This window comes from Neurospora hispaniola (assembly GCF_033458365.1).
Source record: "Neurospora hispaniola strain FGSC 10403 chromosome Unknown B0T23scaffold_4, whole genome shotgun sequence".
NCBI lineage: Eukaryota > Fungi > Ascomycota > Sordariomycetes > Sordariales > Sordariaceae > Neurospora > Neurospora hispaniola.
This window is the reverse complement of record NW_026944409.1, coordinates 700,925-727,165: the sequence shown is the minus strand read 5'-3', so window position 1 is coordinate 727,165 and position 26,241 is coordinate 700,925. Positions and strand designations below refer to the sequence as shown.

The 26,241-nt window shown below is 51.1% G+C and overlaps 8 protein-coding genes and 2 non-coding genes across 10 annotated transcripts; 7 read left to right on the top strand and 3 right to left on the bottom strand.

Annotated features, from left to right (window-relative positions):
• Positions 1–2,220: 2,220 nt before the first annotated feature.
• Positions 2,221–3,765, top strand: B0T23DRAFT_379145 (endo-1,4-beta-xylanase). The gene is made up of 3 exons (XM_062837132.1): positions 2,221–2,774; positions 2,840–3,280; positions 3,345–3,765. The coding sequence occupies exons 1-3, from the start codon at positions 2,319–2,321 to the stop codon at positions 3,435–3,437; spliced, it is 990 nt and encodes a 329-aa protein (XP_062692650.1). The 5' UTR covers positions 2,221–2,318; the 3' UTR covers positions 3,438–3,765.
• Positions 3,766–4,244: 479 nt separating this feature from the next.
• B0T23DRAFT_t214 lies at positions 4,245–4,316 on the top strand. Its single transcript has one exon. It is a non-coding gene; the product is annotated as a tRNA-Met (tRNA).
• Positions 4,317–7,012: 2,696 nt separating this feature from the next.
• Positions 7,013–10,343, top strand: B0T23DRAFT_135889 (uncharacterized protein). Its single transcript, XM_062832274.1, has 8 exons — positions 7,013–7,324; positions 7,392–7,582; positions 7,643–8,124; positions 8,182–8,572; positions 8,629–9,121; positions 9,187–9,452; positions 9,511–9,837; positions 9,905–10,343. The coding sequence occupies exons 1-8, from the start codon at positions 7,276–7,278 to the stop codon at positions 10,190–10,192; spliced, it is 2,487 nt and encodes an 828-aa protein (XP_062692649.1). The 5' UTR covers positions 7,013–7,275; the 3' UTR covers positions 10,193–10,343.
• Positions 10,344–10,517: 174 nt separating this feature from the next.
• Positions 10,518–10,605, top strand: B0T23DRAFT_t215. Its single transcript has one exon. It is a non-coding gene; the product is annotated as a tRNA-Lys (tRNA).
• A 750-nt stretch (positions 10,606–11,355) lies between these two features.
• On the top strand, positions 11,356–13,091 carry B0T23DRAFT_379141 (uncharacterized protein). The gene has a single exon (XM_062837131.1). It carries the CDS (start codon positions 11,487–11,489, stop codon positions 12,999–13,001), a length of 1,515 nt encoding a protein of 504 aa, XP_062692648.1. The 5' UTR covers positions 11,356–11,486; the 3' UTR covers positions 13,002–13,091.
• A 428-nt stretch (positions 13,092–13,519) lies between these two features.
• B0T23DRAFT_316414 (uncharacterized protein) lies at positions 13,520–14,598 on the bottom strand (the record flags this gene model as incomplete). The annotated part of the gene is made up of 2 exons (XM_062834929.1): positions 13,520–13,765; positions 14,002–14,598. 2 exons carry the CDS (start codon positions 14,596–14,598, stop codon positions 13,520–13,522), a joined length of 843 nt encoding a protein of 280 aa, XP_062692647.1.
• Positions 14,599–15,739: 1,141 nt separating this feature from the next.
• B0T23DRAFT_441661 (uncharacterized protein) lies at positions 15,740–16,983 on the top strand (the record flags this gene model as incomplete). Its single annotated transcript, XM_062840786.1, has 2 exons — positions 15,740–16,331; positions 16,415–16,983. The coding sequence occupies 2 exons, from the start codon at positions 15,740–15,742 to the stop codon at positions 16,981–16,983; spliced, it is 1,161 nt and encodes a 386-aa protein (XP_062692646.1).
• Positions 16,984–19,245: 2,262 nt separating this feature from the next.
• Positions 19,246–20,728, bottom strand: B0T23DRAFT_412321 (heterokaryon incompatibility protein-domain-containing protein; the record flags this gene model as incomplete). Its single annotated transcript, XM_062839482.1, has 2 exons — positions 20,375–20,728; positions 19,246–20,267 (listed from the first exon to the last, which is right to left on the bottom strand). Coding segments are annotated over exons 1-2 (1,134 nt in total), but the record flags the coding sequence as incomplete, so codon positions are not given.
• Positions 20,729–22,559: 1,831 nt separating this feature from the next.
• Positions 22,560–24,530, top strand: B0T23DRAFT_316983 (ankyrin repeat-containing domain protein; the record flags this gene model as incomplete). Its single annotated transcript, XM_062834968.1, has 1 exon — positions 22,560–24,530. The coding sequence occupies one exon, from the start codon at positions 22,560–22,562 to the stop codon at positions 24,528–24,530; it is 1,971 nt and encodes a 656-aa protein (XP_062692644.1).
• A 242-nt stretch (positions 24,531–24,772) lies between these two features.
• On the bottom strand, positions 24,773–25,966 carry B0T23DRAFT_379138 (uncharacterized protein). The gene has a single exon (XM_062837130.1). The coding sequence runs from the start codon at positions 25,840–25,842 to the stop codon at positions 25,132–25,134; it is 711 nt and encodes a 236-aa protein (XP_062692643.1). The 5' UTR covers positions 25,843–25,966; the 3' UTR covers positions 24,773–25,131.
• Positions 25,967–26,241: the final 275 nt, after the last annotated feature.

Below are 26,241 nucleotides of genomic sequence, written 5' to 3'. Positions count from 1 at the left end.
GTACACAGCGAACCGCTGGAGAAGAAGGGATGCCTGCCAGGTGACAGCAGGTGATGCCCTGCATGTGCATTCATTGCTTCTGCCTGCGCAATTATTTGATCCTCCAACACCGCACCTCCAGTCATCTCCTTTGATTTCCCATCTTCATCCATCCCAGCTGAGAATAACCGACCAGGTCAAGGAACACCCTGATAAACCGTTACTACCGTCATCAATATTGACCGCCGCTTCAAAGTACACTACCAGTCCAGGCAACACTTATACATACTTCAGCAATAGCCCGTTTCGTGTCGGCCTGTCATCCTTGCTGATATCACAGTTATCAATCGATGTTGTGTCGCAACATCCAAGACGAATCAAGCGAAAAGGAGTTGATCCTCTCACCACGGTTGCCATTGCAACCAAAGGAAGCATGAAGGAAACGAAATCAGAGGTCTTTACGAAGTATTAAAAAGGAGACGAGATTGTACTTGAGATGATGATGTGTTCGGACCGGCGACCACCTCTCCAACAATGGACGTCTTGGAAGACATCAGTGTCACCGTAATGTCGCACCCAAGACCACCCAAGACCTAAAAGAGGAAAGAAATGGAAGACCTGCCCCCCCTTCCTGCGCGAATCCCTTCCACTCCCTCGTTCCGCCATTCCAATGCTCCCCCATATCCCTCAGATTTCTGGTGGCTTGGTCGGTCATCGCCGGTCACCTATCTCTACGCTCGCAACTGCTGAAAGGTCTGTGACTTACCCGTGAAGATGGGTAGTGTTCAGCTCTCAAAATCGTTGCCAAGCAAGACACGAGATCTCGCCCCCTACGAATGAATATGTTGACAAGGACCTTCCCCTTTGTTCACGTTGAGTTTTTTGTTATTTTGCGATCGCGTTCCTTAGGTCAATTACCTCCCTCCCCCCCCCCCCCCCTTTTTTTTTTGTTTTTATTTCGCTGTGTTTGTTTGGTCTCAGTCTAGCTTTCGTTATCGCTCGGAATTTCGTTCCATCTGGCTTCGGGGCTCCGGACCCCACTCCGGCCTCGGCCCGGGCCTTGGAGTCCCGTCCCGACGTAGCCCCACAAACCTGTGGGGTCGAATGCATCCGTGCCCATCTTACCGGCCGGCTCCCACCAACGTTTTGTCCCCCAGGAATGTTTCCCGAATTGCCAAGGTTCGGAGACTTACAAGTGTCGTTGCACTCTTCAAACCCCCGCCAGCAACCCCATCTCCAAGCTTCATTGAGTAGGAGAAAAGTCAACATGATGCCAGCTCTGAATTTGGGCTCTTTGGGAGCTTGTCATCGTTGAATTTCTGAACTCAAGATTTGCCTCCAAGAATGGTCAACGTGCCGCTGAAAATATACTAATTTTGCCAATCCAACGAATCTCTCGACATCCATACTTTGGTCGCGCTTCGTAAGGCGTATTCGACTTTCCAATTTTTTTCTCAAGCATATATGGTGCTACAGAGGTGACGGCTAGCTACTGTTGTCCTAGAAGTACGCGTGGAAGACGGGCAGTCGGCGACTCCAGGCGGTGACGTGTACCCGTGTTGCGAAATCCCCTTTACTCTTTCTGGGGGGCGGAGATGGAAACCCCGATGAAACACCCTTGGCATCGACTTTCTTATGAGCTCCCAATTGCCCCGAGAATCGGTGTTATGTAGTGAACGTCGTAGTCGTCGACAGCGCTCCCTCCATTGGCGCGCATGGGAAAGTGGCGGAACGTCATGGGGCAACTCCTTTCTGAGCAGTATTACTGACGAAAATCAATCAGATGGAAATTGTAAACATGTTACGAAAGTGAGGTGGCATCCGATTTCAAGGTCCAGCCTTTAACCGGATTTCGAGTACCCCTGAAACACCCGGCTAAAACTGGAGGTCATTCTTATACTCGATGGAGTATACTTGACCGATTGGCGGCGTTTCTTTCTGCGGGGCCCCGTAGACGCATAGACTTCAAACGCATCCGTTGACGCGGCCGAGCATCGGATATTGTTGGAGAACATCTTGAGCATTGACAAACAGGTACGCGGAAGAAACGAAAAAGACGGTGCCAGGAGACCAGATGTGACACGGCCGTCGTTCCTATCAGCCGGTCCAATGAGCTTCAAATATTCGCCAAGTTGGAAGATCAGAAGTTTTCCCATGAGGCGGTTAGCATGGCTGTTTGAGGTATAGAAGCTAGCTTGGCACTGACCAAAGTGATGTATTTAAAGGCGTTGCCTCGCCGGTTGCTGAAGTCAGGAGCTGAACGTTAGACGAAGCATCCTTTCCATCGAATCCTCAAGCCTCATCAATCCTTTCGGTTCACAGGTTCAGATCTCTTCACTATGAAGGCCAGTCTCATGATGCTGTTGGCGCCTCTGGCGGCCATGGCAGCACCCACCCCCGACAACTTGGAGGCTCGTCAGGCCAGCCAGAGCATCGACGCTCTGATGAAGGCCAAGGGCAAGCTCTACTTCGGTGCCTGCACCGACCAGGGCCGTCTCACCTCGGGCAAAAACGCGGCCATTTTGCAGCAGAATTTCGGCCAGGTCACGCCTGAGAACAGTATGAAGTGGGATAGCATTCAACCCCAAAGGGGCCAATATAACTTTGGTCAGGCGGACTACCTCGTCAACTGGGCCACCGCCAACAACAAGACTATCCGTGGCCATACCTTCCTCTGGCACTCGCAGCTTGCCAGTTGGGTCAACAACATCCGCGATAAAAACCAGTTGACCACGGTTCTCCAGGAACACATCACCACTGTCATGACCCGCTACAAGGGCAAGATCTATGGCTATGTAAGTTCCCTGCACTCATACCCGTCAAGTTGTGAGCGTAATCGCTAACACAATCCTTCCGACAGGACGTCGCCAACGAAATCTTCAATGAAGACGGCTCCCTCCGCAGCAGCATCTTCTACCAGGTCCTCGGCGAAGACATGGTCTCGATTGCCTTCAAGGCGGCCCGGGCAGCTGACCCGAACGCCAAGTTGTACATCAACGATTACAACCTCGACAGCCCCAACTACGCCAAGGTAACCACAGGCATGGTCCAGCACGTCAACAAGTGGGTCGCCGCCGGTGTGCCCATCGACGGCATCGGTACTCAGGGCCACATCAGTGCCGGAGGCGGTAGCAACCTCGCCGCCGCCATAAAGGCGCTTGCTGCTGCCAACGTGAAGGAGGTTGCTGTTACGGAGCTCGATATTCAGGGTAACAACGCTGGCGATTATGCTACTATCACCAAGGGATGCTTGAGCGAGCCCAAGTGTGTCGGTATCACTGTTTGGGGTGTTCGTGACCCTGTAAGTGCTCGTCCCCTAGCGACTACTTTTTGGTACAGACGACGATGCTGACCGTTTTTCGCAGGACTCGTGGAGACCCAATGGCAACCCGCTCCTTTTCGATGCCAACTGGAACCCCAAGGCTGCCTACAACTCTATTGTCCAGGCTCTTCAGTAAGCGAGGCGGGTGGTGAACATTCATTGCAGTGTTTGGATTGTATGGTCGCTGTCATTGCCATGAGGAAGAGGTTGTATATTTCCAATCAATGTTAATCCAAAAGTCAGGTCACCTTTCCAGGCAGTCAAAAAACAGAACACCGTGTTGGGGGGGTGACAAGTATGTCGGCAATAACCTGGGAGTGAAATGCTAGCTACCGAATCTACAAATTTTGCAAGTCCTGGCATTCCCCATATCAAGTTCAGTTATTGGGTTTGATCAAATCCGCAAAAAGTATACACTCACTAGTTTCTCCACGTGGATTAAATCATCCATCTTTACATCTGGCAGGCATCGGCTGGTAAACCGAGGCAAGTGACGGTAATCGAGGATTTTGCTCATGCCTGCCGTATCCGACGTCTAGTCGGCAATATAGCGGAGAGTAAACTGAAAGCTTCACCAATCCTTCGGAACCGAAATTGTCACCCTCCAGATCGGGACATTATCACGGAATGCACCTTCCGTCGCCTTGAACATTCAGTTTAAACCTCCCGTCAATTGCTCGGCAGACACTCGGTCAAAACACGTCAGGGAAACCAGCTGTAACCCAACTTCAACTCTCAATCGGGAAGCAGAGCCTTCAAAGCCACCAACCTCGATTTTTTTTCCTTGTGTGTTATTGAACCTTCTTTGTCACGACCAGGAATTACCTCTAGGGCGGCCTGCCATGATACGGGGTGGGTGCAAGAAGGATAGTGGCACCGACACACTGAGATGGACATTATAGGTACAAGAGTTTGGCCCCCTGTTAACAATGACAGCAAAACAAGCTGCATGGCGCAGCGGAAGCGCGCCGGGCTCATAACCCGGAGGTCACTCGATCGAAACGAGTTGCAGCTAGAATATGATCTTCTTTTTTTCTTTTTTTTCTTTTTTTCCCATTGATCAATCGATTGACTTATTTCCTTACCTTTCGTGCAGTTTTTTGTGTTCTTTTTATTGGCACGTATTGGTGCGGATACATCGTTGCACTGTCATCGTTGAGGATGTTCGGTGCAGCAATCACGAGAATAGGATCAGAGGACCTTGGCAGTTTGCAACAACATGTCGCCCCAATTATTGTTGAACTTGCCAATCATCGGCTGCATCTACAATGATGCTTTACTTAAGGAACTTATCCAGAGCCTCTAGATTTCGCAAATTCTCGACTCTCTTCGTTCTTTCGCTTTCAATTAGCTAAATCCTCCCTGTACCGCCAGATCCATCAGGATTCCGATCCGAGCAGCTGAACATCGATGGACCGGGAACAATGTTTCAGTGGAAGTTATTATAGATCTACTATGATTTATCATCCTTGTCCTCCTACTGTAAGGTTATGTTATTAACTAGTAGAACTCACCTTGGCAGTGTACCCCGTATCCGTCGCCTTGGAACGCGCCCGGGATCTTCACCAACGGCTCCGGCTTTTCGCTCCTCCTACTGCCACGCGTAATCTTAACCTGTGCACAGCAAATTGAAAACTGAAATGTACAGGTCAGATACTGACCTATTACGAGCACATTCGTTGGGGTGTAGATATAACTGGAAGGCTGTGAAACAGGGTGCAGTGTGGTTGCTAGCCTTAAATGCCGAGGTGGGCATGGCGACGATGGTACCGAACACCAACCCGATTTATCGCCATGTGCTGAAGGGAAAATATACCGTGATCAGTCCAGTGAGAGCTCTGTGAGCCCTCTATACTACATTCGGGAATATGCATTTAGGACCAGGTCCTGGTGTTGAACAAGGATTATGACGGGATATGATGGTTCGGACGCTGATGGTTGAGAAAGAGATCGTTGCAGAGAGCCGAATTTGGAAAAAAGGACTGTAATAAGATGATGCACTAACGAAGTGAGGTGAGCAGCAATAGTGTTCCTGTTACTGCAATATGTTGGGAAACCTCCAAAAATCGGACTCCACTTGAAGTCACTAACAATTACCGCTAATTACCGCTAAAAGACTGACCATGTGCCACGAGCCCGGCAATCAGGTACGGTCTCGATACAATACCCTTCTTCAACCTGTGTCTGTCTCTGGATAACTCGAGTATCACGCCATCTCTGGGGCATGTAAGAGAAGCGTGACTATTGAGGGTCGAGATTGGTCTGACCTGGTGAAGTGTACGGGGCCCAGAGGTTGGTACATACCTGGGTAGCATGAGGACCTTGTCTGAAGATGTTGCTGGATTCAAAGGCCTGTTGCAGGCCATATCTTTGAAGTTGAAACTGGGTTGAGGCTGATCGTAGTGATCAAGGCAAAGGCCCAAGAACGGCACAACAGCGGGAAGTTTCTTGTACACTAGAGGCCCGGTATCGTCGAAGTCCGGACGCTATGGTTAAGCCCAGCACAATTGACCGTCTCTCGAAGTGTCTTGACGTCTTCTTACATCCATCTTAGAGTCCTCAAGCCTCTGTCCTAGCCCACATGCCGAAAGCCTCAGTGCTGTTGGCCTTAAAGACGTGAGGCATGATCATGATGGAGTTATTGGTGCTCATCAACAAGATATTCAACTTGGACCAGTGAGAACGATGAGGCTGATGCTGACCTTGTGAAATACTTGCCCGCGCAAGGAAATGGGAATAGTTCAGTTGGTCATCGATGCATGCAGTAAGCCAGAGACAGCCGACATCTGAGACCCGGAACTGCCTGCTTGATGCGGCTCTCCGTCATCCAGATAGATTGATGCCTTGGAGTTGTTTCGTTGGCCGTAGCTCGTTTGCTAGTCTTGGTCTTCCATAGTGCGAACCGAAGTCGTAAAGATGTGCAAGAAATCCAAGATCAGATAGATCATGAATGTGCTTACCAACGTGAGTAGCAAGGAGGACCGTCCAGACGGGAGCCCATGCCCAGAGATGCCTGGACAGTCGATTGTTGTTGCCATGACCCCGCACACAAATGCCCTGCTGAAGAGCAAAAAGTTACTGCACTATCAGCTTAGACGCTGATCTGTGTGGCAGACGCGATAGCACAGCATCTATAGAGGCTGCGTCTTTGGACACCTCTTCCTACGTTTAGCGACATCCCATCCGATGCAACAACACTCCAACAACCAACATCATCTGGGCCTCGGTTCACGGCATCACATCGTTGGACGGAAGCTTGTCAACTACCAACATTCAAATTTGAGTGTGGAGAATCATTCATGTCAACATCAAAATGTAACTTTTTTCTTTCTTTCATCGCCAAGCGCTCCGAAGACCGTTGTGGCAGGCACCGAGTGTAGAGATGGGAAACCTGGAGGATGGCCCGCCGGACCGCAACATCAAGTACAAGACGGATGCTCCATATAGCCTGATTGACCCAACCATTGGCTCGCTACCCTTCTTGCGGCTTACGATGTCTGGGATTAATGAAGACTGGCAATGGCTGACCGTTGATCGTTAGCACCCGTTTTATCCAAAGTATGAGCAAATTCGCTGTTCGTCTAAAGGCCAGGATCGGGCGCCATGTGATCCTTCATTCCCCGATCATTCCTCCATAAGTTCGCATGGAGTGAATTTTTACCCTCATGGCTCCTTCCTCATCAAACATCAGCACCTTGTGGCAGTTTCCGCAAACTGAAGTCCTTTTCAAGACTCGGATGGAAGTAGCGTGGCAGAAAAAGGAAGGAGATGCTCGTTTGCTGCGTCCAGTCACTTCCGTTCAGTTGATTGGAAAGAGAAGGAACTCAAACAGGCAGCCACATCGTACGTCTAGAACAGTGGCAAGCGCAGATTTGGATGGTACTCGGTAGTACTATTTCTACTTCCGTCTGCCCCAGTTGAGGTTGAACAAAAGTCAACAAACCTCCAGCTTCCCGAGTGGCCAGATCGGGAAGATGAAGGTCTTCACCCGCATTGGAACGATCGCTCTGGCGGCGTCACTGTGTAAGTTGTCCTTCGGTACTCCAATCGGTGGCCCTTCGCATCATCTGACATCAGTCAACCTCATCAGACCTACAGCAATGCTCCGCTCAATACATCAACGAGCAATATACCGATCCCGTGAACAAGATCACCCTCAGCACCTGGCGACCGGACTATGGTTCTAATTCCGGGGGTGGAGATGCTGCCACTTACGCCTTTGGCTTGGTCTTGCCTCCGGATGCGCTGACCAAAGATGCCAACGAATACATCGGTCTCTTGGTACGGCGCCCTCCACCACTTCCTTGCTCTAGGGTGGACATCAGCTAACACGATTGGCAGCGCTGTGACGTTGGTGATGCGGCGAGCCCCGGATGGTGCGGTGTCTCCCACGGCCAATCTGGACAAATGACACAGTCATTGCTGCTCATGGCTTGGACCTCCAAGGGCCAAGTCTTCACCTCGTTTCGCTACGCATCCGGGTATAATGTGCCAGGACTTTATACCGGAAATGCAACCCTGACCCAGATCTCTGCCACTGTGAACTCGACCCAGTTCGAACTGATTTATCGCTGCCAGGACTGTTTCGCCTGGAACCAAGGAGGAAGCAAGGGAAGTGTATCAACCAGCAGTGGCCTTCTCGTCTTGGGCCGTGCCGCGGCCAAAGGAAATCTTGAGAACCCGACTTGCCCTGACAAGGCCATTCCCGGCTTTCACGACAATGGATTCGGTCAATATGGAGCGCCTCTCGAGAAAGTCCCGCATACCTCCTACTCAGCTTGGGCCTCCTTGGCCACAAAGACGACTACTGCTGACTGCTCTGGGTATGTTTTGTTCTATGCGCTTTGTTTACATATGGTTACTAACATGTGCTGAAACAGGGCATCCGACCCAGCACCCACTGGATCCGAGCCACCAGCCGAGCCAACTTCGACAGCGGAGCCCGTTCCCGTTTGCACACCTGCCCCAAGCAAGATGTACGACTACATCATCGTTGGCGCCGGTGCTGGTGGCATTCCCATTGCGGACAAGCTCAGCGAGGCCGGAAAAAGTGTGTTGTTGATCGAAAAAGGACCTCCCTCCACTGGAAGATGGAAGGGTACCATGAAGCCCGAGTGGCTTCAGGCCACGAACTTGACCCGCTTCGATGTTCCTGGTCTTTGCAACCAGATCTGGGTTGACTCTGCCGGCATCGCCTGTACAGATACCGACCAAATGGCGGGATGTGTCCTGGGCGGAGGAACGGCTGTTAATGCCGGCCTGTGGTGGAAGGTGAGTTGCTTTAGTTCTATTGACCAGGAAAGTCATTCACTAACCGCGAACCATAGCCGCATCCTCAGGATTGGGATTACAACTTTCCCGAGGGCTGGAAGTCGAGAGATACCGTGCCAGCCACTAACCGTGTGTTCGGTCGTATTCCTGGAACTTGGCATCCCTCGCAAAACGGCAAGCTGTACCGGCAAGAGGGCTTCAACGTCCTAGCCAGCGGGCTGAGCAAGAGCGGTTGGAAAGAGGTGATCCCCAACGATGCATACAACCATAAGAATCACACCTTTGGTCACAGCACCTTCATGTTTGCTAAGGGCGAGCGAGGTGGTCCTCTGGCAACCTACCTTGTGACGGCGGCAGCTCGCAAGCAGTTCACTCTCTGGACGAATGTAGCTGTGAGAAGGGCGGTTCGTAACGGAAGCCGTGTCACTGGCATTGAGCTCGAATGCTTGACGGATGGTGGTCTCAGCGGAATTGTCAACGTGACCCCTAACACTGGCCGTGTTATCTTTGCTGCAGGCACTTTTGGTTCGGCCAAGCTTCTCCTTCGCAGTAAGTTATCATGATGATGTGTGAAATTACATTGGATGACTTGTTTGCTGACAGATACAACATAGGCGGTATCGGACCTACCGATCAACTCGAAATTGTCAAGGGGTCGACGGATGGCCCAACGTTCATTTCCGAGGACCAATGGATCAACCTTCCAGTTGGCTACAACCTCATGGATCATCTCAACACTGATCTCATTATCACCCATCCTGACGTTGTCTTTTATGACTTCTACGAAGCTTGGAACACGCCCATTGAAGGTGACAAGAGCGCCTATCTTCAAAACAGATCTGGAATCCTTGCCCAGGCTGCTCCCAATATTGGTCCTTTGGTACGTGACATCAGATGCAGTACAGTCAATCGAGTCTGGCTAACATGTGACTCTACAGATGTGGGATGAACTTAAGGGCTCGGACAACATCGTTCGTACTCTGCAATGGACTGCTCGAGTGGAGGGAAGCGATCAGTACACCACCTCTAAGCATGCCATGACTCTCAGCCAATATCTCGGCAGAGGTGTTGTTTCCAGAGGCCGGATGGCCATTTCATCGGGTCTGGACACCAATGTGGCCGAACACCCGTACCTCCACAACGATGTCGACAAGCAGACCGTCATCCAAGGCATCAAGAACCTCCAGGCGGCGCTGAATGTCATTCCCAACATTTCCTGGGTCTTGCCTCCCCCAAACACGACTGTCGAGTCATTTATCAACAATGTGAGTTCCCCTTTTCTGTCCATCGCTGTCTGAGCCATACCTTTTACTGACAAATCGGTGCCTGTAGATGATCGTCTCACCCTCCAACCGCCGGTCAAACCATTGGATGGGAACTGCCAAGCTTGGCAAGGATGATGGCCGTGCTGGAGGCAGCGCTGTCGTGGATCTGAACACCAAGGTGTACGGTACCGATAACCTCTTTGTTGTTGACGCCTCCATCTTCCCTGGCATGACCACCGGCAACCCGTCGGCAATGATCGTGATTGCATCGGAGCATGCTGCACAGCGAATCTTGGCCTTGAAGCCTGTGCCATCTCTGCCTGGCGGCAATGGCAAGGGGAAATGGAGAAGATGAGCGGCGACAAACAAGATGAAGCAAATGTCGCTGTATTTGTAGGCAAGGTGTCGGTATTTGACAACGGGATGTATCCTTAGCCTATATTACCAAATTTTGGAGTTCAAAGTTTAGCTGTCGAAGAAAACAGGACTTTTATATTTCTTCACCCTTAATACTTCAGGTATTGTTTCAATAACCTTTACTGGGTCTGCGTCATTTGCGAGTGTCCATGGCGAGCTATCGTCGTGGTGGGCAGATGTTGGTGATGTTGAGTATGTGAACTTGCGGCTATAGGGCTCTTTCAGGAAGCGCCTAATCATCAAGGAATAATTGATAGCCGCTTGCCCGGCTAGCTCAATCGGTAGAGCGTGAGACTCTTAAGGAGTTCCTCCGTAATCTCAAGGTTGTGGGTTCGACCCCCACGTCGGGCTCAATTCCCGTCGTTCCAAATCTTTTTTGCTTTTTCTTGAGCCCACCTTCTGGAAGTTTCAGATCGCAGAAAAGACGTCTTCTTTCATGGTCCTCTTAGGACATTTATTTTTTTTTGCGTCTGAAAGGGAAGCTTGGAGGTTGCTTGTAAAGGAGGTTCAGATCTCAGTGGGGGTTGCTGATGCGCCTGAATGTGTTGCAAGGTCTTCCCAGCACCCAATGATGGTGGGGCCTCTCTGCGTGCACTAACACTCATTTCATGTCTTCTCGGAGAACAACGATTCCTCTTGTCCACAAGCAGCGTTAATGAGATGAAAAAGCCTTGTCGGAAAGAAGGAAGTTGGTATCCTTCCTAAAACTTTGAATTTTCGTCTGATTTTCGGCTTCCGACTGCGCAGAGTTGAAGTAGTAATTTTGGGCTGAAATCCTCTATGTTAGAGACGAAGTGCCCACAGATGTTCCCTTAAACTTCTCACCCGACCTACCGCCGTAAACATCCACTTAGTTTCCTATTTGTTTGTGCCGCTTACCCGCCATCAAATGAGTTTTTGATGATCATCACCACAGGAAACAGCCAAGACTTAGCAGACAAAGCGTTATAAAGTTATCTGGAGGTGGCAGAATGTGGCTGTGTTGTCAGTCCGAGGAGGGCAATGAGGGGTCTCGGGACGGATTGCGCCTCTCAAAACGGGGCCGTACAGCCGGAGTGAGATGACATCGGCGGCTACAATGGAGACCAATTGCTTGTCCGCAACATCACCTGCACTTTCAGCGTATCATTTTCCGGGGAAATGGGAAAGGTATATAATTAGTTGGGTTCCCGAACTTTAAACTCACGTCTTGATTTTCACGATTTACCGACTTCCCCTACATTTCCTCCACCATGCCCCAGGCCGTGACCGAAGCAAGTCCGGACCTAGCGATAGCGCTTGACGTCCCCAACCGGGAATTCAACCCAGGCGAGCCCATCACGGGCCGCGTCTACCGACACAGCCACGTCGTCTCTTCCGAGGCCCTCGTGAGCGTCAAGCTCTACGGCCGCACCAAGGTGCGCGTCGACTACACCACCAACAGCGGCAACAGCAACCACCACCACACGGTGCGCTCGCGCTTCGAGCTGCTCGGCTCCGGCCCAGCCTTCTACAACACCATCTTCCGAGGACCCATCCACATCCCACCAGACGGCAGCAAACCCGAATCCTGGCCCTTTTCCTTCTCCCTCCCCTTCGGCCCCGTCAACCCCCAAGGCATCTGCGAGGGAGCCCACAACAAACAGAAACATTCTTTCTTACCGATTGATCCACCCGACCAAATCACCTCCCACCCTCTCCCTTTCACCTTTTACACCCAAATCGGCTCGCGCTACTACAACGGCATCGAGGCCTACGTCGAGTACGTCCTCGAGGCCGAGTTCTTCGAGCAACACACTCCCCGCTTCAGCAGCTCTCCCTCGGCCAAGAAAACCGCCACGGCCGTACTCCCCATAACGATCCGCCCACCAACTATCCCCCCTCTGCATCCGGATGAGTGGCGTCTAGGTCGCTGGGTGAAGCGCGAGGGGGTGCGCACACAGCGGTTAATCCCCGAGTTTGCAGATAGCGAGGAGCTTTCCTTCAAGCAGAAAACTCTTAAGTTGTTTCACTCGTCCAAAGTGCCCAAGTACTCGTTTGACGTGTTGGTGATTACACCTGGGGTGATCCAATTGGGCAGTGTGGATCCTGTGCCGTTTCGGGTGGCGGCTGTGCCGCGGCTGGGGCCAGCGGATGAGACGAGCGACGAGGTGAAGGAGTTGGAGAGGACTCCGACGGTTAGTGTGGTTAGTTTGCGGATGGTGGTCAAGACGAGGACGGAGGTCAAGGTGGGTAATTCGAGGATTTGGGATCGGTATACGGATAAGACGGATAAGGTCGTTGAGTGGAGCTGGGTGTGGAAGGAAGGGGAGGAGGGGATGGTGTTGCCGGTTTGGGATAGGAGGATGGGCTCGAATGCGGGTGCGGATGCGGGCTTGGAGGGTGAGGAGAAGAAGGAGAAGATGGCCTTGGGGGAAAAGGGGCAGTTTATGGACGAAAAGGCAGCGTTGAAGGGGGGAATGAGTCCAGCTGCTGGTGTTGCTGGTGGGAGTAGTAGTGGTGGTAGTAGTGGTGGTCCTGCTTCTGGTTCAACAGGAGAACCGCCGGCTCGAGATATCGGAGCTGAGCTGGGGTTGAGGTTTAACCCGACGGAATTGGCGTATAACGGTGGACCGGCGAAGCTGAGAGCACTCCTCTACCCGGATTTCATGACATATAATATTCGGCGGACGCATGAGCTGAAGTGGGAGATGGTTCTAGCGGTGGCGAAGGAGACTGTCAAGGTGTCGAATGAACAAGTAGTTAGATTTGTGGCGCCTTGGACTTGATCTATCTAAGTACATGCACGTAATCATGGATTGGTTTGACGCACGATGGCTCGATGAGACTAGCTGGTCCGAAACAAAATAGATGAGACCAACTAGCAGGTTAGGGAAACCAGTCCACTACCGCTCGTCAAGGGGAAAAAAAAAGGCCGTTGCAAGACTGTGATAGGGACTACAACAATTCAAAAAGACATCGGCTAGCGTCCTATTTGAATATTCATTTCCAGGAATTGCGTAGAACTCAAGATAAGAGGTGTCACAAAGGCGCTCGGATGCGTAGTAGGAGTCTACAAAAGGTGTAATGACAAAGGTCTCAACTGTTTTGTCCAGGAACAAGACCACTTATCGAATATGATCGATTGACAGTACATGAAAAGCCGGTTAGCCTCCCGCCAAACATACCTCTCCAACGATCATTCCCAAACTTCCCTCAACGTCGACTCCAAACCACTGTGTTTTCGATCCAGCAACCTGGAATCATCTTTCCCCACAGCCTACTCATTTGCGGAAGCTTTCGTAGGTTAAGCGAGAGTTAGTCGTGCATGCTCTACGTAGCAATTCTCCTTGATTTTCAGGTCGCGAAGACAAAAATAGAGGTGTGACGACTCCCTTTGCACCATGTGACTGAACGTCGAGTTTTCTTGAATGATTGTGTGGTGCGGCTTTCCATCCTGCGGGCAGTCCCCTTTAAACCAAGAGATGTCTTCATGGAGCAGAACCCGCAAATCACCAATGCCCGATAACAGGGCGGAGCAAATTCCATCCTCCTTGGAATTGCCAAAATCGAGAACAAACCGCGCATAGCTTTTGCAGAGTGATGCGCTCCAGGAACAATGACAGACATGGTAAGAGCTCCCAGCATGGAGGCACCATTGAATGTGCCAATAGACGTTCATTTGAAAGAGTGCGGCTTTCTCTGCGAGCATGACTGTCATAGAAATGAGTTAATAGACAAGATTTGAAATGAGTGTCATTAGGTGGGTAGTGTAGAGACAGTCGAAACATGACAAGTAAGAGAATTAAGGAACTCACCAAAGAACATATCAGGGATGATACTACTAATCAATACATCATCCATGAGCGTAATGAAGGACATCCTATGGCAACATATCAGGTCCAGTGCAAATCTACTAAACCACTCGCACCAGCCGAGTACGTAAGCCGCGGCGCAAAGGTATACGAGGAGCTCCCCGGGCTCGTCGTCCTCCATGAACTCGTCGTTTTCCGCCGTGTATCTCTTACTCGCGTCCCTCAACAAGTAGTCCAGCGCAAACTTGAGCGCCGCACACAGGTCGTACTTGTCCACTGCAATAGCAATCTGCAAGATCTCCTGGGGCGTCTGGGTTTTGGTCACGAGCTCGTGCTCGTTGTAGTACGAAAGGGTGAGAGTGATGAAACGCATCGCATTTGGGTCGTCTTCGGGGAGGGAAATCTCCTTGCTTTGGGCTTCCAGCCAAGGTGGAGAGAGCATCGAGGCGAAGACGGGTGAGGTGGCTTTGAGGATGGCCAACTCGACGGGGATGCGCTCCTTACTCGGTCCGACGATTAGAACAAGGTCGGGGTCGGGGACCGTCTCGATGATTGCTGGCTCGCTGTCCATTGTGTCGTGAAGCGGGATTGAGGAGTTCGGTGCAGAGTGGGCGAGTGATGATGAGTTGCTTGAAGAGCACTGGAATGGATGTCGCACGGGGAAAAGAAGAGTTATTATCAAGTCACCAGCCCCACTCTCCCAATTATGAGCTGTCTGTGGGCTGGTCATGCCAACGTAGTCATTAACTCGTCATTTCCAGGCAGCGTCTGCTATAACCGTACATGGCAGGCGACAATGCAGCGATTATGGCATCATCCACCTGTAAACCAATTCATACCTTCCTTCAGGCATAATGAACTCCTGGGTTTCTCCTCCTTCGTTACTTCAATACAATCCACATTACCAACCCATTGTTACAGTTTCTTCTCGGGGCGTGTCTTCTCCGAGCCAACGATCAAAGCAAGGTCAAGGTCGGGCGAGAAGGTCGTCTGGTCTGCCATGTTGTCTTCTATCGTGTCTGGCTCGACGCCGATCACGTCCGGAATGGTGCGCTCCGTCATCGATGAAGAGAAACGAGTAATCCGGTTGTTTTATGGGTCCTCGAGGGTTGGTGTTCCAAACAAAGGGTTGAGAGAGGAGGGGTTGAACGGGAAATGTTGAGTGCAGGGAGAGGCGAAAGTGTGGTATGTAATTGTGAGCTGAGGGTCAAGGACCTACCGTGACGGGACGCGTCAAGCGCGCGGGGCAGGATGAAAAAAGACGGGACGTTTGCAAACGGGGCTGTTGTCGTTCTAATCATTCAAGATGAAAGGTAGAACCAAAGAAGTGAGTAGATAGTACATCTTAAGAGCGTTTGTCTATCGGGTACCCATTCTTGCGTCGAACGTTCATATACAGCATGATGCGGGACTCTATCTGCAATAAACTCCACCACCGATCACGTCTGCATGTGAAATGGGTACTGACCTCATGATTTCATCAGGCTGTGTGCAGTCATGCATCTCCCTCCAGATCCCCGCCCTTCCGCCCTTCTTGCTCGACTACCTCCAAAGTTGGGCAGTTCCTTGCTCTTGTTAAACCTTTTTCTTTTCTACTTTTAACTTCGCGTTATCTTGTCTTAGTCGCTTCATTCACTACGCCAGCCACCTGCTACAGGCTCAATACTCGGATTGATCAACCTGCGACACTGCACGACAAGGCAAACCACACCATGGAGGACCATAGGGAGAGTAGCGACATGAAAGGCGACCCAAACAGAGAGATTTCAGCCACTGGGGATATCATTCTCGTCGTCGGGGCTCCTGATTCCGAGGATCCACAGCTTCGTCTCAGAGTTCAGTCGACTATCCTTCGAGAGGCGTCTACGGTCTTCAGGACCATGCTTTCCCCGCCTTGGGTCGAAAGTCAGGGGATTTCGGCCGAAAACCCGAAGGAGATTCAACTTCCGGAAGATGAACCTAAAGCCATGGAGGTTGTTTGTCTAGCATTACATTTCCGCAACAACCTGATGAATCCCCATTGGCTTGAGGAACAAGGTGGACAAAGAATGCTCCATGTTGCCATTCTCATTGACAAGTACGACTTGAAGGCACCGATGAAGCTTATCACCGACATATGGTTCCGACAGTCCATGGGGTGTATCACAGAGGAGTCCATATACCGTATGGCCGCAGCCTGGACTCTCGAAGAGGAGAAATTTTTTGCGCAATATAGCTGGATAGTCATGATCACCTATCCGGGCCCTTACGCCAAACTTCTTTCCGACGAGCCCTTCAGGGAAAGATTGCCTCCACAAATATTCTGTAAGCATTTCTCCACAAACTTTACTCTTCAGGGATAGATTACAAAAGTTTGGAATAAAGTTCTAATTGTGAGCGGCCTGCAGTCCTGCTAGCAGAGCGATCGTCCAATCTTCGAATACGTTTTCTCGATTCAGTATGCCGTGAAGCTGGTTTTGATAGAGGTCGTATGGCTTGCGATAGTACCAGGGACTGCAACTGCGAATGGAAGAAGTCTCTTCAGAGTCGCTTTCGACCAATTTGGGAGCGTCTCACACAACATTCTACAAGTCAAGAACCCATTTGTTCGATCCTGTCTATCATAGACGAGTTGATCCCGCTTGCCGAAGAACAAAAGGTTCTCCAGAAGTCCTGGTGCAACGATATTGAACAGGTACACAACGAAAAGATCTGGAACCCGAACTTCTGCACACGTTTCGATTGGAGTGGCTCTACCATCTTCTCCAGGCTTCCGGAGTGGATGGAGAGAGAGACAAGCCTTTGCCTTCGGTGTCTCCGAGAGGATGAATCGCGTGGAGACTATATCTACTCTAGGAACAATCTGCTTTGCGAGCACTCCAAATCAAGACAGCTGGGATCTACTGGTTCCGCGATGAACCTATTGGGCAAGCGAGATACACAGGACGATGACAGAGATGGCAGAGCCCCTGCATGATTTTATGTTCCCTTGCTTGGTATGATAGTTTTGAGGGGTCAATAGTAATATCTTGTTCATGGCCGATCCATGGTAATCAATCTCAATCCCGCATGTTCTTCGTTGACCTTGTCAAGCCTCTCATCTTCTCAATGAATGACTCTCTGTTCATGATGAAAATCCTCCGAAGCCCCAGGATAAATGTCTTCGAGCTAACCTCTTTCAAAATTCGAAGACATTGCGACTCCAACTCATCATCCCCCACTCTTTATAGACAGGTACCTCTTATTGCTATCTTATATCCCGGCCCAATGGGCTGCCGATGCCGGTATGCCGCAAGAGACCAACAGCCACATGTAAAGCCCGTACTACCCACGGCCATCACACATACTTCCACGTCGTAGTCGCGAACAGTACATCCATGCTCCATTCCCCAACATAATGACCGGTCACCCTCGCAATTCCATACCTCTTTGGTAACCGTCGCTCAAACTCGTTCTTCACCCAGCTCGCACGCCCACTCTGTATCAGCAACGAGTATGCTACCAGTACGGGAATCAAACGAATCGTGCTGCCTCGTCCGCTAAGACAGATCATCAATGCCTCTAGCTGATGTGATCACCTAGAGCGCCTCATGCTTCAAGATATCATCAACTGTCACAATGTCAAAGGATTACGGGACGCGCTCACTTCCGCCAATTCCGAGGTTCGTTCCTGAGTAAGGCAGGAAAAAGCTTAAACCGTCCTTCCCCCGCTCCGATCTTTGGTCCTCGTAACACCATTGTTCTGTGGTTACCGATTATCTCCCTTGGATCAAACAAGCTGCAGCCAAACACACGCCCCAACCAACCGACAGGGTCAGGGATATATCACGCGGCGAACAACGAAAACTCACCCGCAGGGTTTTCAACCGTTTGGAGTGCTGATAAAGCATTGAGCAAGCGACGCAGGATCTTTGCCGGGGTGTGTCGCTGGCTTCGGAATGAGGATTGCTCTGTTAATACCAGTCGTGTAGTATGTACGAAACCATCATCGAATCGTAGTCGGGTTAGGCAACAATCCCGTTTATCGACGTCTGTTGCAGTATCAACCAGTAGACATGTGGCACAACATGGGTAGGTTCAGCAAGTTTGCGAAAACAAGTGTGTCTCCTTGTGGATTGGGGGCTATTCAAAAGTGGACGGAATGCGTGCTGGAGGCGGTTCGAGCTATTAGATTGCTTTGTTTCTTGACTATGAACACCAACGCTTCCTGGAGCAACGACCATCTGTCCCAAAGTGCCCACTAATCAGAGCTTCAAGGTACACCCATCAACTTTTCCAGGTTCCTTGAAGTGAGCGGGGGACCATAGAATTGCTATGAACCTTCTCATCGACATCATCTTCGACTGTAGCGTGAAGCATTGCAGTATATTGCTCCACGGGCCTAATCCGACTTAAAGCGCAGTCAAACTCAGCAAGGGGGTCGGTGAAAGCTGCTTCAATACCGATGGTCATTTTCTTTGCGGTCTTAAGCATGATCACCTTTTGGCGACCGTATTCGGGCCCTTTATTGAGAAGGTGGAATGATTGTTGGCCGCGGCCAGGAAAGAGGACATGGCGAGGGATGTGGTTCTGCTGAGTCAACCTGCCAATTTCTGGCAGGTCATCCTCGCCTAGAATAAATGCTTGAGGAATTCCGGGTTCCAACCTGCGTGGGAAATTGATGATCACGAATAACCGCAAGTCCCACACCCCAAACTCGGGCCTCAAGTGACTTAGACTAACCAGAGCACAGGCGACTTCATAGGATTGTTGCTGGTATTGATTTGTTTCTGGGGGGAAGAACAGCGACTTGGAGAAATCCCAGTGTGTATTAGGAAGTGGATGAATAACGCTAAGTCGTAGGCCCAACGAAGCTCTTATTGATACTGTTCCCTCAAATATATCTTTTACTCCCAAGAGGCTCTTGTGGTCCATAAGAATGGTGTTCCTAATGCTGGGCCCGGACTCTGCAAGGTAACTGTCGTTCTTCTTGATTCTTATGCCTAGCCGAATGTAGAGTTCTGGGCTGACTTTCTCGAGCAAAATGGCAAAGCCTCCTATGCTCGCTAGGCCCAAAAATATAGTGTAAAAAGCTGGTTTCGGTTCCCGTCGGTCCGCTGAGTCAAGAATTTGGAATACCTGCATGTTTGCGCGAATATTCAATCCCCTGTTAGTCAAAGTGAACTCCGGGATGACCTGAGATCCCGGTGCAAACTTATATTCCCAGATAAACTTTTCTCCCTTTGTCTGTTCCATGCACTCCCATGTTGCCCCAAAGTCTGCTGGTGATCTGGCAAAAAGGCCCAAATATCGACGCTCCGTCAAGCTTCCCTTCTTGGTAGGTTCCCAGTTGAGAGGTGTGCCCCAGGCGAAGATTGATAGATCGTTACTACGCTTGATGATCTCCTCTTGGAGTCTGCGGAACGCATTGTCACCTTCTCCGTATATGAGGGGCATATTGACTTCGAATATGCCGAGAAGACAGTAAGCTTTGTCTTCAGGGCGGGTCGTTTCGCGAGACGAAGCCCAGAGCATCCGCTCGGCAATTGCATAGTCATCCACTGGCCGAAAACCAGACAGAAGATCTTCTGAAATACCCGTGAAACGGGCGATAATTTCGAGAATGTTCTTGTCCCCTTTCTCGCCAACCACGTTCCAGTCTCTGTCGAAGAATACCACAGTCTTGGGCGCAATGAGTTCCTGCAAAGTGAACCCTCGTGTGAACCAGCGGCATTTCTCAAGTTCATCTTGCGGCAGCGATCCGGGGGCAAAATCGACAAGATAAGCGTAGCATTCGTGGGCATTTTGGTACCAGCGGTACATGGAGTTGATGCTCTCGGTGAGTTCGGCGCTGCTTGACTTGTCGATGCAACAGGTGTCAATCCAGACCCATTGTTGACCCCTCGATTGTGCCATTTTGCAGGTATCCTGGATCTTCTTGTATCCAGCCTTTACCATGGTGGACGGAGACATGGAAAGCATCTCCTGCAAGGTAATCTCGTCTTTGTCCCATGTGTGCGAAAGTATCGCGTAGGTCGGAGCCTGCGACTCGAAGAACTCATGGAGCTCCAGTGTCTCGGTGTTGATCAATCTCATTGTGGTTCTCGTGTGCTTGGATTTGCGTACAATGCTGGCCTCGGCTTTTGCCGTGCGTCTGAGGTTGTAGTTACCGTCGTTGACTTGAGCAAGTAGACAATCGTGATCCGAACAACGGCGCAGCGGGCAGTATTCGATCGTCGAGCAGAGAGAAACGCGGGACAGACTGGGGGCGGGGTTCGCTTCCTATGAATGGTTTGGAGAGTCAGCCACCGTCTCCTCTCCAATGTCGTATCGGAACATCGGAGCTGATAAGTTCGCGGGGGTAGGCCGTAGTGCTTCGGGCCGGTTACCTCTGTGATTGGCCGTTCACCGGCCCGTTCATTTCGCTGGATTGGTGATGGTCGGTCTGAGGCTGGTGGTGGCTGACAACAGCCATTTGCAAGTGCCTTCGGGACAATTGACATGTTGATTGAACAGATTGCCCAACATGGTTTGACTTGGTCGATTTGATGGCTTAGACGCTTGTCTATCCTGACGGCAGCAAGCTTGGCAAGCAACAAGATAGTGCGATAACTGCCTTGGCTGTTCGACTGTAGGGATCATTATCGCGCCGACAAGCGGAATGTCTTGCTGGATTTTCCATTGTATAAGTATTCTGTGGTTAAGCGGACGAAGTGAATGATTGTATGATGACAACGAGTGTTGTTCAGGAAAGAAAGGGAAGAAGGAGAGGAGGAGCCCACGGCAGAAAAGAGCAATCAGGGGCAGGCGAACAGAGGCCTACAGTTATCTCAGCGCTCAGACCACATCGATGCCCACCCGCCCTACCGCCTTCTTTCGGGTGTCACTTCAGTTGTCACCCACCCGACCCTCTTCATTACAAATGGACCAACTTCACCCTCGATTTTGAGTAAAAGTCGACAGGCTACCGGGACAGGGAGACACATCATTGCAGCAGAGCGCCATTCGCTTGTTCACGACAAGTTCTTACTTCATTGATACCATCATCGAACACTCGAGACCTTACGTCTTGTCGAGAAATGCGCAACCATCAGCGGGATGGCAGTCCGGGATGTGTCTGCGGCTTCATTCCTGACGGAGGATTGAGAACCCAACAACACCATCGCAAACGGATTCTCTGACCACTGCTCCTCAGGATCTCAAGACTTATCATAGAACGAGCCATGATTTGTTCAATCGACAACCGCAAGGACAGTCCCGTTTGGAAATCAAAGTTATGATGTCGTGTCAGCCTTTATTGGTCAGTGGCCTCCAGTCACTTCTTGTGTTCTACCATACGATGTTACTTGTTCCCAAAGAGATATATATCCCTGGATAACCCATCCTGCTCGAACTCCCGACACAGGGCACTGCCATCTTCCACTGTGAACACACCAACAACGTACTCGATAACCTTGACAACTCCCGGCCGCCTACTTCCCGCGTTTCAGTCTCTTCATTAAGAACCGAGACAATGTCTTCCACAACCACCAACACCAGTCTTTACGGAGGGACAGGGTCCTCAACGTCTTCTACCAACACCCCCACTTATACCAGCGCTAGTGGCTCGACAACATCCAGCAGCACTAGCACAACGTCCTCGGGTACGACATCCACAGGGGCAGATAGTTCCGGGACGAGCACGACAAGCAGTAGCTCCACTTCTTACAACACTCCCACGGACAAGTCGGGGGTTTCTAACCCTTATTCCTATTCGGGATGGTTCTCTTAGGTTAATGGATTGGTGGTTCGTGAATGATGTTCAGGCTGGGAGGGTGGTAGACTGGTAAGATAGACAATCATATGGTGGAAGAAGATGGGAAGATGAAGCGCGAAAGATGATGATACGAGTATGGATCCACGAAAAGACCAAAACCATGGAAAAGGTCATGGGAAAGCATGCGTCGAATGGCTATACATAGGTACATATAAATCATCTCTTCAAGTCAAGTTTACCGAACACATAGGAGCCTCAACCCCTTGTGTGCCACAGTCTTTCCTAGTGTTGAGCGATGACATCGGTTGCTACGTCTATTTCAACAAGATAATCCCACACAGTAGAGCCACAGGCTGTGAGATCGGTAGTCCCGTTACATGTGCAATCTTATGCCATGTGATTGGGGCACATTGCATCTAGCACAAAGGCGATAGACTTATCGTTGAAACGCCTGGATAAGTTGACCAGAGGTTTTGAGCCAACAAACAAGTCAGGCAAAGAAGGAAGCGGTCACCACGAGGAGGAGCCCAGCAGCATAGGAAAGGAAGTAAGCAGTAAAGGAAGGAAGACACTTACATCAACCGAGACCATGACTACGTAGATTAATGGAAGGTCCGTTGAGCACCAAGGGTCTCAAGTATCTAAATCCAGACCTCAGACCTAGTGACTTTACTTTTCTCTTTACATCACAGCACACAATGCGTCTTGGTCGACTGATTTTAGCCTCATTTTGGAAATACTCAACAGTATCATTGGATTACAGCCTGTCTTCTTCCAAGTTATTCTATCATCAATTTCAACCTCAATCATACCACCCGATGGATGAGGATGAACAATCTCGCAAGGACACCTTCCAAGCCCTCGCGGACGCCCTCCGTGTCGGAGACCTCCTCACCATCCTTCGACTCTGCGACTCATCCGAGCCTCCCATCTCTTTCACCACAACGTCCATCTCTCCCCACTTGCCGATAGGACGGTCTCCCGCTGAGCCAGTCCAGTGCCGCCCCCTCGGCGTAGCCTCCATGTTCTCGCACCCCAAAGTTGTCTCCCAATTGCTCTCCATTCCTGAAGTTCTCCCCCACATTGACGACCCTGTCTTCAACCTCTGCAAATGCCCCTTCCAACCCGTTGACCCTCATGCCCTAGCTGATTACGGCGTGTCGGATGATACAGGGCACTGGACCGCTTTGCACTTGGCCATTTGCCAGGGAAAAGACAACGTGCACAACTACGGCCCACGCATCACACCGCCAGACCGCGAGCCCTCGCTACAAATCGTGAAGGATTTGGTAAAGGCAGGCGCGTCCCTCACCGTCTCAGCGGACCCATCCCAGCAGGCAAAGATCACGATCCTCCATACCGCAGCACTGAAAGGCCGAGACGATGTCCTCTCTTACGTCCTCTCCCCCGATTTTCCACGCAAAGAGGAAGTAGACATCAACGCCCGCGACCACGAAGGCCGCACACCGCTCCACTATGCCGCCCTCCGCTACTCCTCCTCCTCCTTCCTCGACGACGACAAGGGGGACGACGACGACGAGGAGGACGATCTCCCCTGTATCAAACTCCTCTTATCAGCTGGCGCGAACCTCGAAATGCGCGCCGACCACTCCCAAACTCCCTTCACCACGGCCCTCAACTTCGGCTGCCTTTCCGCTGCAAAGCACCTCCTCCTCAAGTGGGGAGCCAAACACCAATCCCGCTTTTTGTGCCTGCACACCAACAGGCTTTGCTACCCCTTGCAAGTGCTCGCGTACTCGTACGAGACTTTCTTCCCCAATTCCACACCTGCGCCCTTCCCGGGACAGCTGGGACCCGTGACCCGACCCACCTGGGAAGCGCAGCGCGTCGCCTTGTTAGACACCATCATGGGCCTTTCACTACCCGAACGTGCCTCTACTCTCATTGACTGCGGCTGTGTCGAATCCATCAACATCGACGACGAGGGCGAAATCCAAGTCCTGCACCCGTTAACCATCGCCGCAGGCGACGGTAGTAATCCCGCTACTGCTGTCTCCTTCTTTCTCAATCACGGCGCGGACCCGAACGCCCTCTCAGGGTACACCCACGGGCGATGGATCACAGCAATGCACGAAGCCATCCTTTCCATCCCGCGTTGGCCAACGCTAATGTTACTAAAGTTTCATCCGGACTACGACGCCGAGTCGGGCCGGATTTACGCCATTGGACCAGACGCGAGCGTGGTCGGGGAAGCCGACGTGCCCCCACCGCGAATCGACACGCCCACGCAACTGCATCAGTGGACAGCCATTTTGAAATGTGTCGTTTTGGCCATGGCGGGCGCGAGAATCCGCACTCCAAACTCGGATGGACGCACGGTGTTGGACCTGGCGATTCTTCGCTCGGAATTGCACGAAAGTGTCAATCAATTTGACCATGATCTGCGCGAGCAATATCGATACTGCACGTACCAATTCGTTGGTGCATTGTTGTTCAGTTTGATACGGCCCTACAAGAAGGATCCGCCACAACCGCTGCTAGATGCGGAGGATAGGAGGTATTTGGCTGAGAAGCTGAGGGAGGTGATTGTGAGGAATCCCGTGTTGGCGTGCGAGATGGTGGCTGCCGGGGTGGATCTCGCGGTGCTGAAGGAGCAGAGGCACGAGGTATGGAATGAGGCAATAACGGCGAGAATGAACGGGACTTTGACTCAGGGGCGTGTTGATCCATTTTACGCAATGGAGTTTGTAGACTTGCTTGTGAACGAGGCGAACGGGGACTTGGAGGTTGCTGTGATTACAGCCCATATGAACTATATGTCGTTGTAGAAGTTGATTGTGTGGTTCTGGAGCGTCGGAGGGGTCTTCGGGTTGGAAAGGAGAACGAAGTCTGCATAATACGTTTACAGTATTGGGTTCAGTATGGTTTTGCATAGGGTGGTGAAGAGCATGTGAAGTTGAAATTAGCATGAATACCTTCCGTATTTTCACTCGTTCTCAATGTCTGCCACCTTGGTCATCCTGCTGACTGATTGGGCCACCCGGCCATATCAAGCCCCATGTGATTCTATGCCTCCCTGTGAATCAAATCTGGTAATGTTTCATGGTATCCGAGTACGTTGATAAGCCCAACTCGCATTGTTACCTATCTGGAATTACTACCAAACCTGTCACTGACCACCACCCACAAACGTGCTTCGACATTACAAGGACAACCAAACCAAGATGACCATCGCCGATATCCTCAGTAGGATACAAAGTACATGCTTAAACCACAGCAGGGCCTCGCCAAGCGAACAAGACAGAAGTGAGAACAAGATAGGTTTTCTCAAAGAGGAACCAAGATCTCTCTGGTTGGAGAGTGGTGTTAAGTGCAAGGGTGGTGTTAAATGGGATGTCGTCAATCGAGATGGTGTTGCCTAGCTCGACATTACTGAGAGTTAGTGTTCGTCGTATCAGAAGGCGGGGTCGTGTACTTGATTGCCGGACCGGAAAAGATGCCGTTCCACGCAATAGTGTCAGTGGTAGGCTCATTCGCATCTGCCGAGTCATCCAATCCGCGAAGTTCCAGCGTCAGGATAGTTCCGGGGATCGGGCATTTAGTATTGGGCCCCACCAGATACGCATTGCCTCTAGAATCATCAACCACGGCAAGATCCGCGAGTTTGGCTTGGTAGCCGGCAATCACAGCCTGGTCGGTCTCCGGGATGGTCGGGGGGTCCTCGGTAGGGCATGATGTGGTCGGGGTTTCGTTCTGCAGCAGAAGGAATCTGCCCGAGCCGTTAATCGTGCTGGTGTTGCCGAGGAAGAAGATGAACTGGCAGTTCTTGTCGAGGACGTCGAGCGGGAAGCTGAAAGTGACTTGGGTTCTGGTGTCGGTTACAATTGGTGTTTCTGAATTGGTAGGGTCGGTGAGATACTCGATGCGCCCGCCTGGCACAGAGCAATCGGCCTGGCGGTTGAGCTGGTTGAATTGAATGGTTGTGGTGGGCAGCAGGTAACCGACGGTGTTGACCGGGTAGCCAGGAATGGGACGGGGAATGGTGAGCGGAGGAGGGTAGTAGGCATAGGGGTAATAGTAGTTGTAGGGATAGTCTCCGGTGATGGCATTGAGCTCCCCAAGGATGTACTCGAGGGGCATGATGCTGGTATCGCCAATATCGATGCCACCCCACGGGCGGTTGCCGCCGCCGAGAGCTTCAAGCTCAGGCCAGCTGACAGATTCGGTATCGAGCCACTGGGCCTGGACGGAGGCGAGAGCACCCCCGAGAGTGAGAGCTGCGCTGTACTTCATGGCGATATGTGGGCGTCGAGGCGATTGTTGAAGGAGACAGTTGGGTTTGAGCACTGGTAGGATCAACCAGTTCAACCAAGACCCGCGAAGCTCAAAAAAGACGGTGAACTCGAAGAAGTCTGTCCATCTATACTTATACTCATATTCCGGAGTGTAATCGGTGATACAACTCCTGAGCAACAAGAACCATGACAAGACTCGCGTTCCAGCCGGTCGTGTAGGGACATCCATCTCACCGTGATGCCC

Coding starts and splice junctions, on each gene's coding strand:
- B0T23DRAFT_379145 (XM_062837132.1), top strand. CDS start 2,319: ATGAAGGCCAGTCTCATGATGCTGTTGGCGCCTCTGGCGGCCATGGCA. Junction 2,775..2,839: donor AGGGCAAGATCTATGGCTAT/GTAAGTTCCCTG, acceptor TCCTTCCGACAG/GACGTCGCCAACGAAATCTT. Junction 3,281..3,344: donor TTTGGGGTGTTCGTGACCCT/GTAAGTGCTCGT, acceptor CGTTTTTCGCAG/GACTCGTGGAGACCCAATGG.
- B0T23DRAFT_135889 (XM_062832274.1), top strand. CDS start 7,276: ATGAAGGTCTTCACCCGCATTGGAACGATCGCTCTGGCGGCGTCACTG. Junction 9,122..9,186: donor GGCCAAGCTTCTCCTTCGCA/GTAAGTTATCAT, acceptor GATACAACATAG/GCGGTATCGGACCTACCGAT. Junction 9,838..9,904: donor TCGAGTCATTTATCAACAAT/GTGAGTTCCCCT, acceptor CGGTGCCTGTAG/ATGATCGTCTCACCCTCCAA.
- B0T23DRAFT_379141 (XM_062837131.1), top strand. CDS start 11,487: ATGCCCCAGGCCGTGACCGAAGCAAGTCCGGACCTAGCGATAGCGCTT.
- B0T23DRAFT_379138 (XM_062837130.1), bottom strand. CDS start 25,842: ATGCCCCTCGAGTACATCCTTGGGGAGCTCAATGCCATCACCGGAGAC.